The sequence below is a fragment of the Numida meleagris genome, chromosome 7 (assembly GCF_002078875.1).
Source record: "Numida meleagris isolate 19003 breed g44 Domestic line chromosome 7, NumMel1.0, whole genome shotgun sequence".
NCBI classification, from domain to species: Eukaryota; Metazoa; Chordata; class Aves; order Galliformes; family Numididae; genus Numida; species Numida meleagris.
The window spans coordinates 28,782,077-28,796,705 of record NC_034415.1 but is presented as its reverse complement, the minus strand read 5'-3'; the positions used below and the strand labels follow the sequence as shown (position 1 = coordinate 28,796,705).

The 14,629-nt window shown below is 52.0% G+C and overlaps 1 protein-coding gene across 3 annotated transcripts in view; it reads right to left on the bottom strand.

Annotated features, from left to right (window-relative positions):
• The window catches only part of SGIP1 (SH3 domain GRB2 like endophilin interacting protein 1), a 37,506-nt gene that overhangs the window by 15,992 nt on the left and 6,885 nt on the right, over nt 1–14,629 (bottom strand). For 2 of the 3 annotated variants that reach the window (XM_021404959.1, XM_021404960.1), the window contains exons 3-14: nt 10,410–10,473; nt 9,285–9,309; nt 7,570–7,626; nt 6,956–7,010; nt 6,082–6,257; nt 5,423–5,434; nt 4,366–4,377; nt 3,797–3,821; nt 3,432–3,483; nt 2,817–2,902; nt 2,186–2,272; nt 1,663–1,737 (exon numbers count right to left, since the gene is read on the bottom strand). In XM_021404959.1, coding sequence (XP_021260634.1) covers nt 1,663–1,737; nt 2,186–2,272; nt 2,817–2,902; nt 3,432–3,483; nt 3,797–3,821; nt 4,366–4,377; nt 5,423–5,434; nt 6,082–6,257; nt 6,956–7,010; nt 7,570–7,626; nt 9,285–9,309; nt 10,410–10,473 — 726 coding nt within the window. The remainder of the gene's footprint in view (nt 1–1,662; nt 1,738–2,185; nt 2,273–2,816; nt 2,903–3,431; nt 3,484–3,796; nt 3,822–4,365; nt 4,378–5,422; nt 5,435–6,081; nt 6,258–6,955; nt 7,011–7,569; nt 7,627–9,284; nt 9,310–10,409; nt 10,474–14,629) is intronic. The other variant, XM_021404961.1, reaches the window with a different exon arrangement.

Here is a 14,629-nt window from a genome sequence, read left to right as displayed (position 1 = left end):
GGGGCGGCGGGGTGGCTCTCTGTCCCGGCCCAAATTCCCTGGGGGAGGCGACCGCTGGCTCCGCGTTCTCCTCTTTCGCGTAGGGCTGCTCCAAAGCCTTCTTCTGCAGCTCGTCCAGGCGCAGCGGGGAGGGCAAGGCGCGGGGCGGCTCAGCCCCTGGGCTGCCCATTGCCACCGGGGGGGACGCCGCCGGCTCCCGGGGTCTCAGCACCACCGTCGTGTTTTCCGGGGATGGATCGGAAAAATTGACCCACTTGTTTTCCGCGTGAGCAGCCACAGACTTGGGGGATAGCACGGGGCCAAAAATGCTGTCCAAGTCATTGATTGATGGCGGTTTGTCACTTTTGGCCTCCGTGGCTGGCTGGTCACCTCCTGTGGTCAAAGCAGTGGGTTTAAGCTTAGCATTGAAAGGGCTGCAGTGGCGCGGGGCTCGGCGCCAGCTGCTTTCTAGAGGGATGCTCAAAGCACGTTGCCAAGCACGTGGCTTATTGGCTGCTGGGGGACGTCATTCCTGAAGCACACTTGATTGAAATACATACACTGCGCAGGAGAGCATGCAGCCACCCGGCCCCGTGTGTTGCCTCATACAAGGCGCTCCTTTCCACGCACCATTTACAGCTGGCACGCAGCCTTCATTATGTCATGGCTAAATAGCGTCATTATCATCAACCAGGAATTATTAGTAGGCTATTAGACTCACACAGTAAGCACAGCAAACTGAAGCTCTCTAGCACACTCCATTCATATATATATATATTTATACACACATCAATATAAATATATACATTTACACATGCTGGTTGGACGCTCCCACTGGCGAGGGGCATGCAGCACAGGACAGCACACCGGGTGTATGTATTTCAGCTGCAGCCTGCAGCAGATGAAGCTCTGGTGGCTCTCTGAGCTGCCACCACCACACAAGCACTGTTAATGACCGACCACATCTGGCTGCACGGACCCATCACACAGCCCAGCACAGTGCAATGCCCACGCTCCTGTCCCAGCTCAGTTTGCTGCTTTGCTCGCTGCTCGCAGCACGGGGACATGGAGTGAGGTTGCTTCTTCTTGCACACGTGCTGTGCAGGAGGATGCCTGGCCTCACACAGCACGGCTTGGAGAAGCAGGAGCTGCAATCCCTCCCTGCAAGCAGCACCATCCATTGCGTGCTTATAAAGCACTGGATTTCCTCCAGCTACATTCCGGTGCCTTGCTCAGCTTCCCTGGTGCAGCATCTCCATGCTCACAACCTGAGAGGGCACAGCAGGCAGGATCAGCTCAAACCCACTATTCCATAGGCCTAGAAGTGAGATGGCTCTAGGCAGAGAGGGAGGGAGGCAGCCGTGCTATTTATCACCAGTGCTGAGCAGGATTTAAGGCTGGCTTTGTATTTTGCTCCTAGAAGTGACCGACACCAGCAGCATGAGGAGCAGAGAGCAGCAACTGAGCCAGGGCAACGCCAGCTCAGGACCAGCGGCGTCTTTGCAGCATTGCCCTGAACACAACATCTGCTGAAACAACACGGACGCAACACAGGACACACAGGGGTCAAATCCACGTCTCAAATGCAGCCGCTGCATGGGACGCCCTGGGGGGAACCAACCCCATGGGTCCGGATCCGGCCGCGCTACATCACGTGCTAGGAGCTGTGCGCCTGGCCTTTACCTAGTGCCACCGTCAGGGGCGAGCCGGTGCGCGGCGGCGTGGCTGGGACGTTCTTGGGCGGCAGTGGTGGTGGAGCTGTGAGGCAAAGAGAGGAGAGCATGGAATCATTCGGATTGGAGAAGCCCTCCAAACTGCCCCCCCCCCCCGCGCCCCAGTGCCCACTGCCTGCATCCCTCAGTGCCACATTCCCTTGGCGCTGGAACACCCCCAGTGATGGGGATCCCCACTTCCTAGGCAGCCTGTGCAGTGCTGACTGCTCTCTGAAGAAGAGATTTCTCCCAGTATCCAACTTGACCCTGCCCCGGCTCCTTGTGCTATGGGGAAACCAACTCTATGCCCAGCTGAAGGCAGAGCACTCTGGGAAGGTGGCAGAAAATAATCACCATGGAGGGTTTGGACTGCTTTCCTGTTGCTCCCTCTGCACAGCACTGGGCTGTTCTCCCAGCACGAACTAGGACCAGCAGCAACAACAGAAGGTTTGGGTTCAGGTATGTATACACACGTTTGGTTTTGGTCAACTTACTTCCAGTTGGAAAAGGTCTCTGCAGCTTTGGGGACTCGGTGCTGTTGGGCTGGAAGGAGCCCCAGATCTCGGGCTGGTCCAGAGGAGCTGGGAAAAGAGAGCAAATAAATACATGTGCAGTCGTGATGATAAAGCTGTTTTCCTACAAGTACAGATAGGAGCAGATAAGGTGAGTTCATCTGAAGCTTGCAGTGAGAGGAACCTAAACGCTGATGGTAACCCCTTGCTAATTAAAGGCATTTATTTTCCCTGTAATGTTGGATAACTACAGGGCTGCCTGCTTTTTAAACAGGACACGCAATTAGTTTGACACTCATGATGCTTGACAAACAAAACAATGCCAATTTGCGTCTTTGGAGGCTTATTGCATTAAGTGAAACGCTGAATTAATTACAGAAATCCTCTGGAATTCCAGGACATGCAGAAAATAACCCAGGTATTAAACAAAGAGACCCAACCGTATTTACACAGATGGCGGGGAACAAAAACCCAACAACTCTTCTATATCTCATCCAAGCATCGTGCACTGCTTCTCTTAGGCTATGCGTGCAGAGTCACAGGTCAGGACAGCTGTGCTCCAGGATTTAAGCAGAGCTTAAATTACGAGATATGGGTGCAAACCCCAACGCACCGTCCAGCTTCTGCTCCTCGAACGCCGACTCCAGCGGGGGCCCGAAGAGCGGTGCCAGCGCAGCTGGGTCCTCCGGGGGCTTCCTGCTGCAGGACAGAGGGACACAGCATTCAGGCAGCGGCACGGCCCCGAGCTGCACCCTTCTGTGGCTGCTAGGGGATTTGGGTATCCATCCTCGACACCACGTTCCGTGAGAAGCCGTGTTTGAGCACAAACACACGTATCTGCAGGGAGCTGGTGTGGTTTAGACTCCTGGTACGCATGTGACTGATTGTGTGCTCGGGTGCTTAAAGGCACGCCTGGATGACTCACCGACCCTGGAGGTGTTCAAGGAATGTTTAGACGTTGTGTTGAGGGACATGGTCCACTGAGAACTATTGGTGAGAGGTGGACGGTTGGACTGGGTGATCTTGTAGGTCTTTTCCAACCTTGGTGAGTCTATGATTCTATCATTCCATGCCCAGTGGTAGCCATAGTGGAGAGCCCTGCTGACCGACTCCAGGGAACTACGGGGCCTTTGCTGTGGGTGATGCCCAAGTGAGGTTTTGCAGATGTATGCTCTGTGTGTGTGTGTGTGTGTGTGTGTATATATACACACACATCCTCTGCACTGACCTGCTGGGGTCCGGTGTGGGTGTGGAGCGCCGGGGCCGTGCGATCTCCTCACCTGTGTGGGGTCAGACAGAGCAGGGTTAGAGCTGTGCCCCCACCCTACATCTCCCCCCATGTCCCATGCCAAGCCCACTATCGAGATGCGGGCAGAGAAAGGTCTGGGCTTAATTCAGCTCTTGTTTCTACAGTAGATGGCTGTGCTTCTGCTATAGGGCACCCCAGGGATGTCCATATGGCCTTCCTTAAGAGGACATTTGGGTGCCATCATTTCTGCCACAGCAAACCTACCCTCCCCCTCCCTTTATTAAATTAATTTTAAAGGCCGCCACCACCAAGCTGTCTGCACTAATTACTTAGGACATACTTACTGGATAAATTCCTCTTAATCATCCCCTGGAATTACAAACACAGGAGGTCAGCGGGGTGTGCAGGGACACGGGCACGTCGCGATCAGCGCCGAACAGAACCCGCAGAGGCAGCACAGCACACAGGGCAGAAATGGGCTGAGAGGAGAGTTACTGCGCGTGGCCAAGAGATGCCCACCCGCACGTATGCACCAGGAAATCAGTTTTGCTCCCAGCACACAGGGAGCAGACAGAGCCTAGCAAGAGGATTTTGCGTCCTGTAAACCCATCACCTGGCAGCCTTGGGTTCGCAGCTGCCCTGGCACACAGCTGACAGCTGTCACTCCAAGCCAATAGGTGCCCATTAGAGGCAGCCTGAAAACAAAATCCTCACCTCCAACGGGCTGGAGACTGATCTAAGCCAAATAACACACGGTCAGCAAGCAACTTAAAGCCCTGCTCTGGCCACACAACACGCAGCACCTGCATGCAGTAAAAGCCCCCCATCTCCTCCCTCCAGAGCACTGCAACGTCACCACTTGCACAAACACGTGGCTGAAGGCAGCAAGGAAGGGTGCAAGGAAGGAGCTTACCGGGCTGCGCCGCTGTGGTCAGCGAGAAGGGAGAGAGAACAGACACCTGGTCAGAGAGGGATGCGTCAGCACCGATGTGGCATCATGCCTGGGTTGGCATCCCAGGGACAGGGAGCATCCCAGCTTGGGGATGCAAGATTGGGACCCTTGGAATACTCTTCCCCAGCTTCTCAAGCAGCCCTGCGCTGACACGCAGCCATCTCTTTCTCTGCCTCCAAGGAAGGCAGTGTCCATGCAGAGCTGCCCTCGGGGTGTTTTGGGGCTCCTCTGTGCTGCAGTGCTGGCTGACACAGACCCCAGAAGGCAGGCACACATCACGCCCCATGCCTGCCCTTCTGATGCACTTGGGTATGGATATATTGGCAGCTGAATCCTTTAGGATCCTGGTGCCCCAGGTCAGCTCCTGCAATGGGGTACAAGTGGAAGGGGAGCCCAGCACCCCCAAACAGAGGGAATTTGCCCAAGTCCTTATGGGGACACCATCACAGCTGCACGCAGCAGCACCATGGCCACAAACCACGGATGCGCTTTTCCTGCCTTCCACTACATGCTGGTGCACAAGGACGTGCGTAAAACTCGCTCAGGGAAAGCTGTGCCCTTGCACATCTCGTCCAACACCAGCCCCAGCCTTCCCACAGAGCACATGGAACGCCCCACATGGGCTACGCACATCCCAAGGAAACACAACCAAGCTCTTATCCATGGAATCACAGAACCACCATTTGAGTTGGAAGGGCCCTCTGAAGGCCATCTGGTGCCACTCCCCACAACAAACAGGGACACCCACAGCTCCACCAGGTGCTCAGAGCCCCATCCCTTGACCTTGGGTGTCTGCAGGGATGGAGCATCACCGCCTCTCTGGGCACCCTGCTCCACCCAACAAGGTAAACCCAAGGGTGAGAGACAGCAATGAACATTACACCTTCCAGAATGGTTGGATTTGTTATTTGCCTTTACATTCTAATTCCAGACGCATGCAGAAAAGGTGCCAGGAAAGCAGAGGACACAAGTCAGGGCTGTATTAAAAGTTTGTAAGCGAAAATAAATAATTTCTTACCGGACTTTTCCTCTAAAAGAATGCAGAAAAAATAGAAAATAGAAAGAGAAAATAAGATACTTTCTATAAGGGGCTGACACAGAACTAAAAGGTTTGCACCTATGAACAGAAGACATCAGCTTCTCTCGGTGCCTTTCCATGAGCTTGGTGAAATTGCATTGATTTGGGAAGGAGAAATAAAATGGGGATTTTATTTCACCTTGGCTTCTATTTGAGACCGATTCACACTTCAGATGAGGACTGAGGATAAACTCCAAAGAGCTTCAGCTGTAGTGACTCCATAGACCACTCTGAAGCCCATTGATAAAAGGAGAACCCACAGATCTGTTCCCAGCAGAACAGATTGGGATGCGATGACAATCTCAACAAGCCTTAGGAAAACCAGCAGGTAGCAGCACTCATACTGGGGAGCAGACACAACCATTCCTTTCAGACAGCCCCGGTTGGGAAGCATCCTACAGCAGCACTATGGAGAACCCCACAGACACTCCCCTATGCCGGGAACCAGCTCAAGCATCACGAACAATCCCCACCACCACTATCTAAGGATCCAGTTGATAAGGACTAAGAGCCACATTTCCCAACTTGCACCCAAGGGAGGGGGCTCCCTGGGCTGAAGCAAGCAAGTGGGAGAAGAGCTGGGGACATGGGCAACTCACCACAGGGGATGGAGAAAGTGCAATGTTGCCTACAGACGCCTTCAGCTCGTCCACCGTCGCCGCGCTCTTCAGGATGTCCTTAGCCTGCAGAGGCTTGATCTTGATGTTGTACTTCTTGTGGGCCTCCTCCTCCTCCTCGGACTCACTGGAGGAGTAGAAGTGCTTCCCTTTGGTGGGTGCAGAGCAGCTAAGGAAGCTTGCTCGGAGATCAGGAGCTCCCTACAGCTCAGCAATCGGTCAAATGCTGCATCTCACTGAAAAATGGGAATTAAGCATTTCTGAAGCACTCATCCCTGACCTCAATGGCAGGAGAAGCTGTAGGGACAAGTCCTCCTACACTACCCATGTGCAAGTGGGCACGAAGACCGCTCTGCTGCAGCTGAGCAGGGTCTGTGTCAGTGCATGGCCATCCTCCCTTGGCTCTGATGGGGATACGGTCCTCCAGCAGCAGAAGGGGAAATCTCATTTTTCACTCACCCTCCTACAGCTGTGAGCAGGATGCTACTTGCCCTGAGCTTGGCGCACATGCAGCATGCATAGGCTGTGTCCTTGTTTCCCTGCCCTTTACAGGGATTCATTATGGACCTATAGATCATAATGAAGTAGAGTGCATCAGATTGCCCAGGAAAGCCAGCGCCCAGCATTGTGCTCCTGTTCAAGTCAGAGCACAGATCAAACGCAATAAAACTTGCCTCCTGTTCCACTGCCACAGATAACACTCTCTGGGAGCTGGTTTGGGCTGCAGAGTAACAGCTCAAAGGAGAATAAAAGAGGAAAATAAATTAAAAAAAACCATAAGTCAGTGGTCTTCCTGTGAACCCCAGCTCATCTTACAGATCATAAGCCGAGAGGCCAAGTCCACAGCAAAGGATATAGCCTGGCTCCTCTGGCCGGATGCTGTAGCCCTCCTCATCAAGCTCTGGAGAGTTCTGCGTGGGGCACAAAACACAAAGGGTCAACATTGCTGCTGGGAGGTTTTTGTTGTTGTTGTCACAATACTAAATTTTTTTTTTTTGCAACACCCAATTGCAAGCCAGGTTTATCTTTGGTTGGACTCAACGTCCTCGAGGCACAGGGCAGTGCTCTCCTCACCTACAGAGGGATGGCTGGTCCTTTACAGATGGGCACATGGGTCACCTGGTTTCTGGACCATTTTATAGGCCTATCTTCTGGATCAGTTCTCAATTTATTGGCACCACATAGAAACATTAAGTTTGGAAAAGTACTCTATGATCATCTAGTCCAACCATCAACGCATCCCCACCATGCCCACTAAACCATGTCCTTAAGTACTCTTTTCTTTAAAAAAGGTCCAGAATACACATCAGAGCAGGATTAGGTTTCCTTACACATCTGTAACGATGTCTCTGAAGTCATTATTTTCATTCAGTATGCCTCAGATTTGAAGTGGAGGGACCAGAGTGGGGCTGGGGACATGGCTCACACAGAGCACTGCCCATGGCAGGGGCAGAGCCCTCAGACACTTACGTATCTGTCCCAGTCGATCTCTGCATAAAATCCATTGGGGGCCCCATTCGTTTTCTTCTGTAACACATGGGAAAACAAGATTTCAACATTTAAAATGAAGGAAAAAAAGGAGAGCAGAGTATATATACACATGTTTGTGCATCTATGTGGTGCGACTCTACCTCAACACGAGCCAAGCAAAGCCCCAGCTCTGGAGCTCTCTTTAAACCATCCCTTGGGTTTAAGCTCCCTTAAAGAGGGCATTTCTCAAGGGCAAGGAGCACAGTGCTGATGGCTCTGTGCTCCTGCCCAGGCTGGGTTTGTCATAACCAAACCAGGTTTGTCAAACCAACCAGGCAGTTGGTTGGTTTTAAATAGAAGAACAAATGAATCAGCAAACACTGTGGGGTCTTCAAGGACGGGAGGACCCCGCAGAAGGGCCATATTCAGCAGTCAGGTTGGCAGCAGGGCCGTCATCCCCACCACAACGCGGCTTTCAGCAAGAACATGCTACAGGATGGAAATTTAAACCTCTCCATCCTCCAATGCCTGTTTCAGTATACTCAGTGCTCTCATTACATAGAAAAAAGAAATGTAAAGGAATCACTTTCCTGCTTCCTGGAGCCCTGGAAACCCTGCCTGTCCTACAAGAAAGCAAACCACCTGGAAACCCCAAACTACACATCTGATGGAAAAAGCATCAGCTGCTGGCGAGGGCTGGAGGCGGTGTTTGGGAGGCCCAGCCCTGCTCACCCGCAGGCTGCTTCCAGCTTAGAGATCTGGTCCCCAGCCCCATCTGCACGTAGCGCTACCATCAGCCATGCCCAAGGAGCTGTCAGCTGGGTTTTCATTCTCCAAAATTAAACTTGGCATTGCTCAACGCAGCAGTTTTATTCACTACAGAGTTTTGTGACACGCAGGAATTTATTTCATTGCGTTTTCCGGGGTTTTATTTGTTTTAACTGCTGAATAGAGCCTTGATTGAAGCACTACCTGAGCTGCAGACTTCTTAATCACTAATTAGCAGCCACTAACGAATGGCAGAAGAAGGTGGATGAGCCCTAAGCCAAGGATCTTGGGTGATATGTAGGAAATGAGATGACACATCTCTAAAGGAGCAATTTGGCACCCTGATGTCGGTATGATGCCACATGTCTGGCAGTGGGCTGGGCACGCAGTGCTGCTCTCCTGCTGAATGTCTTCCTGGGGCTTATTTTAAGCCTCTAATGCCTGAATCAACACAGACCCAGTCTGAGCCCAACATTCTTAACTGTAAATTGGAAATCAAGCGGCTAAAGCGCTCCTCGCACTGCCTGCTTCTAGCAGGGCATTTCTACCCCAAACCCAGAAAAGCAGCAGCATCTCGAGAACGGCTATCATCTTCATTTCGGTTTAATATAGAAAACAAACCGATATCAGAAACAGGTGCGTGGCAATTTACCCTTAACCCCTTGCACTGAAAATCTGCCCTGAGCCGATTGCGCTCAGCGGGAGCTGGGATCTCCGAGCACCTGAGCCGCCACGGGGGGTGCACGGCACCTGCCGGCTATTTTCACTGCGTCATTTTTGTACAGAGTCCTGAATTATTATTATTATTATTATAATTTAAACAGCTTCGTCAGGACTTTGACACTTATTTTGTGAGCCGCTTCCTTTTTAATATAGAAAATAAGCGCCCCGTGATGGCCAATGGAGGAGAAAGCTGCTAATGCAGAGCAGCGCTGCGTGGTACTTACGATGCCGTCCCTGTCCGGTGACCCCCTGCAAGGAACAGAAAAGGCACCTGGGTTAGCTCCAGCACAGCCCCGCTCGAGGAAATGCAGAAATTGCGCTCTGGATGCTCCCACAGCAACTAGAGCTGTCACTACGGCGTTACCAGCAAAGCCAAACTGTTGGGGTGCTCCCCAGAAACCCTGCACGGCTGTGCCCTCGTGTTATAGGACAACACATAGGCATGCACGCACATCAGTACAAGTGCTTCTGTGCTGCAGGAGTGGATAGGAGTTGCATAGGAGTAATTCAGACTCCATCCAGCAAGATCACTCCCTGCCAGAAGTATTATCGTTTCGTTTTTGGATGGGTTTGAAAAGGGATGGAGCCGAAAACCTCCATCCCCACATCTGGGGGCTCTGGCCATGGGGCAACAGCAAGCGGCCCCGCAGGGCAACACCGGACCCAGTGGCAGCCCAGGGTGTGGAGCTGCTTAGCAAAGGGACAGATGCATTTGCTGGAGCCAGGCCCAGTCCTCACCTCCAACGCAGCCCCACATTTATGTGTTGTCAGAGATTTTCCACAAATTAATGTCTGACTCATGGCACCACAGAAAACCTGAAGGGAGCTGCTGCTAGGCTGGGCTAATGTGATGGAGATTAACGCCTTTTTGTCAAACTTCTCCATTACACGCATGCGTGCTCCTCTCCCATCATAGGGCTCATCTCCCATTTCCCTCACTATAGCCTTCCCCCTTTGCTGGGCATGGCCCAGTCACCCCCAGATGTGGCCCTGGGACCCGAAGCCCCTCCAGCAGCGAAGGCGAGCTCCGTGCCAGCGCTGCCCGCCAAGGGCTCTCCTGTTTCAATGGGATTTGCATCTGAACAGATTCCAGCAGATGCACACATCAGGACTTTGGGCAGAGATTAATCTGCTGCAGCTCCCAGAGGAGCGATGGGCTCCTGATCACCGCTCGCTGTCACCACGCATGGGCCTCTGCGTGCATGGGGGAAATAGCCCTGATGCAGTCATTGCCACGAGCTGTGACTCGAGGATGACAGATGTCCCCGACGCACCCAGCTCCTTCCTGCCCTGGCACCGCTGTCCTGCCATCATTACTTATTAATGCATTTTATATCTCATTGACTTACGTGGAATCAGTGTCCTTTTCTTTCTTGCGTATACCAAAGGCCTTCCTTGTACGTTTTTTCAGTCCTGTAGGTAGGAGGATAAGAACGCAATATTCACGTTATGCTCCAAATAAATCCCCCAAGAGGTTGCTTACCCAGTTGTCAGCTCTAAATCATAAACAAGGTTTAAAGAAACCCCCAGCAGGACACTGCAGGCAATGTGTGAGCTTGCTTACACCTTTCTTTTGTTAAGTGAACACTCGTTAACTTGCTCAACTGTGTATTTCACAGTAAGTATTTCCGACCTTACTGTCTTAGAGATACATTCCCTTGCTGCGCTGCAGGCAGCAGGGAAACCCTTCTTTGGGGTAAATAAAAGAAGAAAAAACAAAATCCTACTTAAATCAGAAGGCTGGTGCAGTGGTTCAGCACAGTGCTCATATTTACAGCAGCACTGACCCGCTGGGAACAGGGGAACGCAGCCCTCGGCAGCCACAGCTGTGGGTACTGGCACAGCATCACTTGGAACAGTAGATCTGGGACTTCCCTCCCATTTTCTGGAGGAAAAGCTGTCCCTGAGAGCATCCTAACACCCTGCAATGAGTGCACCCAGCTAGGGGTTTTAGCACTTTAACAACTTGGAGCTACCACCAAGCTGGGCTGCTGCTCTCCTCTGCTCTGCCTCCAAGCTTGTTCATGCCCTCCAACTGAAGTTATTTTCTGCTTTCCCAGGAGCATCTCACTCCTCGTTGGACGCAACAAACACTCCCCAGTGCTGGCTTTCTGCAGCTCATCACAACCCACTGGACTTGAATTATCACAACACAAGAGGATCGTCAGGCTCCTGATCCCCTACAGCTAGGTGCTTGGTTGGCCAACAACAGGGCCAAGCCTCGGCAGCACCAGGTTCTGGCAGCTCTCCTTGGTGCTGCTGATGAAGCCTTGGGGTCAGTGCTAGGAGGGCTGGAGGCAATGCAGTGGCCCAGCCCCAGGCACTAACCCCACACCTTTGCAGAACAGCCCCAGTTTGGCTTCATCTCATCTCCCAGCTTTCCCACCAAGCAAGTTATTAATAACACAGGGAGATTTCCACCCATCTCACCCCCCTAGAATAACATTGGCCTCCAAACCCAAAGTAGAACAGGGAGGGAAGAGAACAACTGAACTGAGATGTTGTTTGGCCTTATCTGAAGAAGAGCCCGATTTGGCTAAATTTTGCAACGAAGCCTTCTGCTCGGTTACATAATAGACCCACCATCTGCTGGAAATGTAACTACAATTAGGGGAAGGAAAGAGATGTTTAGGGAAGGGGGAGTGCTTCCCCAGCACCACCAACCACGGTGGACCAGCTGCAGCTTGCTGGGGATCTCCTTCCAACCTAGCAGCTCCCTGCAGCAGGGCATTAGTCACCTTTCATTTACTATCATCTTCTCCCCACTCCCCGTATACATATGAATCAACATCCAAGAAGTGCAACTCCGTATTTAACACTCTGAAGCTTTCCAACCTTCATCTTAAGAACTGTGCAAACATCTCCTAGACCAAAGACTTAACAGCTCTACAAGAAAAAGAATCTCATTCTCCCAATGCCAGCAGCCTCCTGCTCTGCCCCAATGGATGGGACAACAGGTCCCCTATGCTCCTGGTCCCCTGACAGCGAGGGGTCCTGGGAGGAAGAGCTTCAGGAAAACAATGTACATTTCAACAGAGGAAACATCCGTGAGAATATCGTTGCCCAAAATGCTCTTCTTTCGATGACAAAAGCATTAAAATAAAGCTACTGAAATGTTTTGATTCATTAGGGCTGCTCAGTCTGCACACTGGGATGAACACACCCATGACCACATGGAGCCTCAGGACCCCAAGCACCTGCGAGAAGGGGTGGGAAGAAAAAGGAAAACTCCCATGGGACTGCCATTTTAGGGAGGGACAGCATCAACTCCAAGCACCGTGCAACAGGAGATGGTCAGTTTGCCTTGCAGTTGGTTTGCCGCTGGGTTTTTTGGGGGCTGTTTATTTTCCTTGGAGCTGGATGTGGCAGTGCCCATTCCCTGTCGCACGCACACCTGCTCCTGCTGAATTACTTCCCTGGGTCCAACCACGGGGAAATCTGCTGCTGTTTCCAAGCCAAGGGACTGTACTTGCTTTGCTCCAGAAAGAATAACTCTCCATTTGATCAGCAAAACCAAAGCAGAGGGAAGACAAAACCTCTGGACTGACACATGCCTGCCCTGGGCTCCAAGTGAGAAGGTCTGACAAAACCCAGAGGTATTTGGGGACCAGCATTTTTTTTTTTTGCAGGGCAAGGACAAGACTCCGTTCTCTCCTGGTGCAAGCAAAACCCATCAGAAAAAGTTTCATTTGCCAAAGATTTCCTGGAAAACCCTTCTATGGGCTGCAGGACTCACCTGTGGGAGCTGACTTGCTTTGCTGCAACAAAAGGCTTTTTATATTCATTGCTCCCCAACTGATCTATGCCGCTCCTTCCTGCAGCACGGCACGAAGACCTCAGCAAATCACAGCCACAGTACAACCATCATCTGTCATGCATGGTGTGATGACATCTGGACGGGCACCCAAACAACGCCAGGGCCTGAAGCAGCTCCTGGCTCCTTGCAAAGGAGCGGCGAGCACAGATGTGCTTCTAAAGGTTGCTGTGCTATTCAAGTCGTCGCCCAGGACAGGTGCTCCCTCCCAGGTGATGCTCAGATTGCTATCTTTAGGGTTTTTTGTTTGTTGGTCAGGAACAGGAGACGAGGGCGCACCCAGACACCGCCTCAACACTGAGTGGCCACAGGAGGACACGTGGCACACAGACACCATGGACAGTGTCCCCCAGTGCGGTCAGGAAAAGGCTCTCTGACCAAGGTCCCCACCGCATGGGACACGAGCAGCTTCCCTGGGGACAAGGGACAGATCAGGAAGAGGTGTCACCCGCTTCTGTGCCCATGCTGTCATCAAGAAACGTGTACATACACGAAATACATACACATTTGCATCTGCACATGGGGAAGATTCACACCCAAAATTAAGCAGAACACGGGCCTTCTTTCCAGATCCCATAACCATCCCATTCTTTTATGGTCTGCCATCAAATACTTGTATTTTAAAGAGGTGACTAACCATGGGAATGCATAACTAAGAAGTAGCTGAGGAGGCCTGACCCAAAAGGGAGGCCCTGAGCCCCCTCCCAGCACCTGCTCCCAGACTGCAGCCACGCTGCCTGGAGGGGCTCCAGATCCCAGGTGGAAGGAGCTGTGCAAACACAGCATTAGGGACATCATTAATAAATCACACTGGTTTCTTCTGCACTAGAGTCAAGACCAAGGCAACACCCTGCAAAACTCCAAGGAGCTGTACTAAAACCCACCTCCTTCCCCATCTGGAAAGGCACACTTGGAGGGACTGAAAGGTGCTTAGGGGCACGGTCAGTGGGAGTGGTGGGGGTGGGGATCTCAGTCTTTTCCAACCGGAATGATTCTATGGTTCTATAAGAAGTGCCCCAGATGAGCCCATCTCAGGCATATTTACAAATGCCACCATCTCCCAGAAAACCTCACCAGGGAGGGGAGTATTGCATACCCTTAACATGCATTTCAACAGGCATGCTATAGGTTTGAAGCACTGCAAGTGGGCAATACTGAAGACCAACAAGGAGGAGCTCTGCACATTCCCTCCTGGCCCATCTTCTGCCCAGCCCATGGCAGTGCCATTATGGGATTTCCCTACCTGGAAAAGTGAGGGATGTGAGGAAGCATCTCAGTGCTGCTCCCAGCAATAGTAAACCCAAAGAACAGCCTTTCAGCCCATGGGAAGAGCTGTGTACACATCCTTTCGTGAGCACCATAGGGGCTTCCAGCTGCTTAGGGGAGGGTTTGGTGGATGGCTTGGTACCACCTCACCATAGCCATGTCCGTGTTCATTGCCAGCTGATACAAGAGCTTCTGGTTAAGCCAAAAGAAAAAAACACCCAGGCTGGCATTGCACCAATGAGCTTGTTTGTAAGCTTACAGCATCAGAGACATGGGCGGGATATAGGGTAAGGCCCACCGGAGGGGCTGTGTGGCAGCAGGGGGCTGGGATGTGCTCCGAGGGATGTGCAGAGTGACAAATGCCCACTGACACCACACATGCACTTGAAAGCCTGGCACCCATTCATTATTCATCAGCTCTAATACCAAGGTGCATCTCCAATGATGCCTCCGCTGCGTTCTGTAGAAGTGGCTCCGCAGAACAGTGCA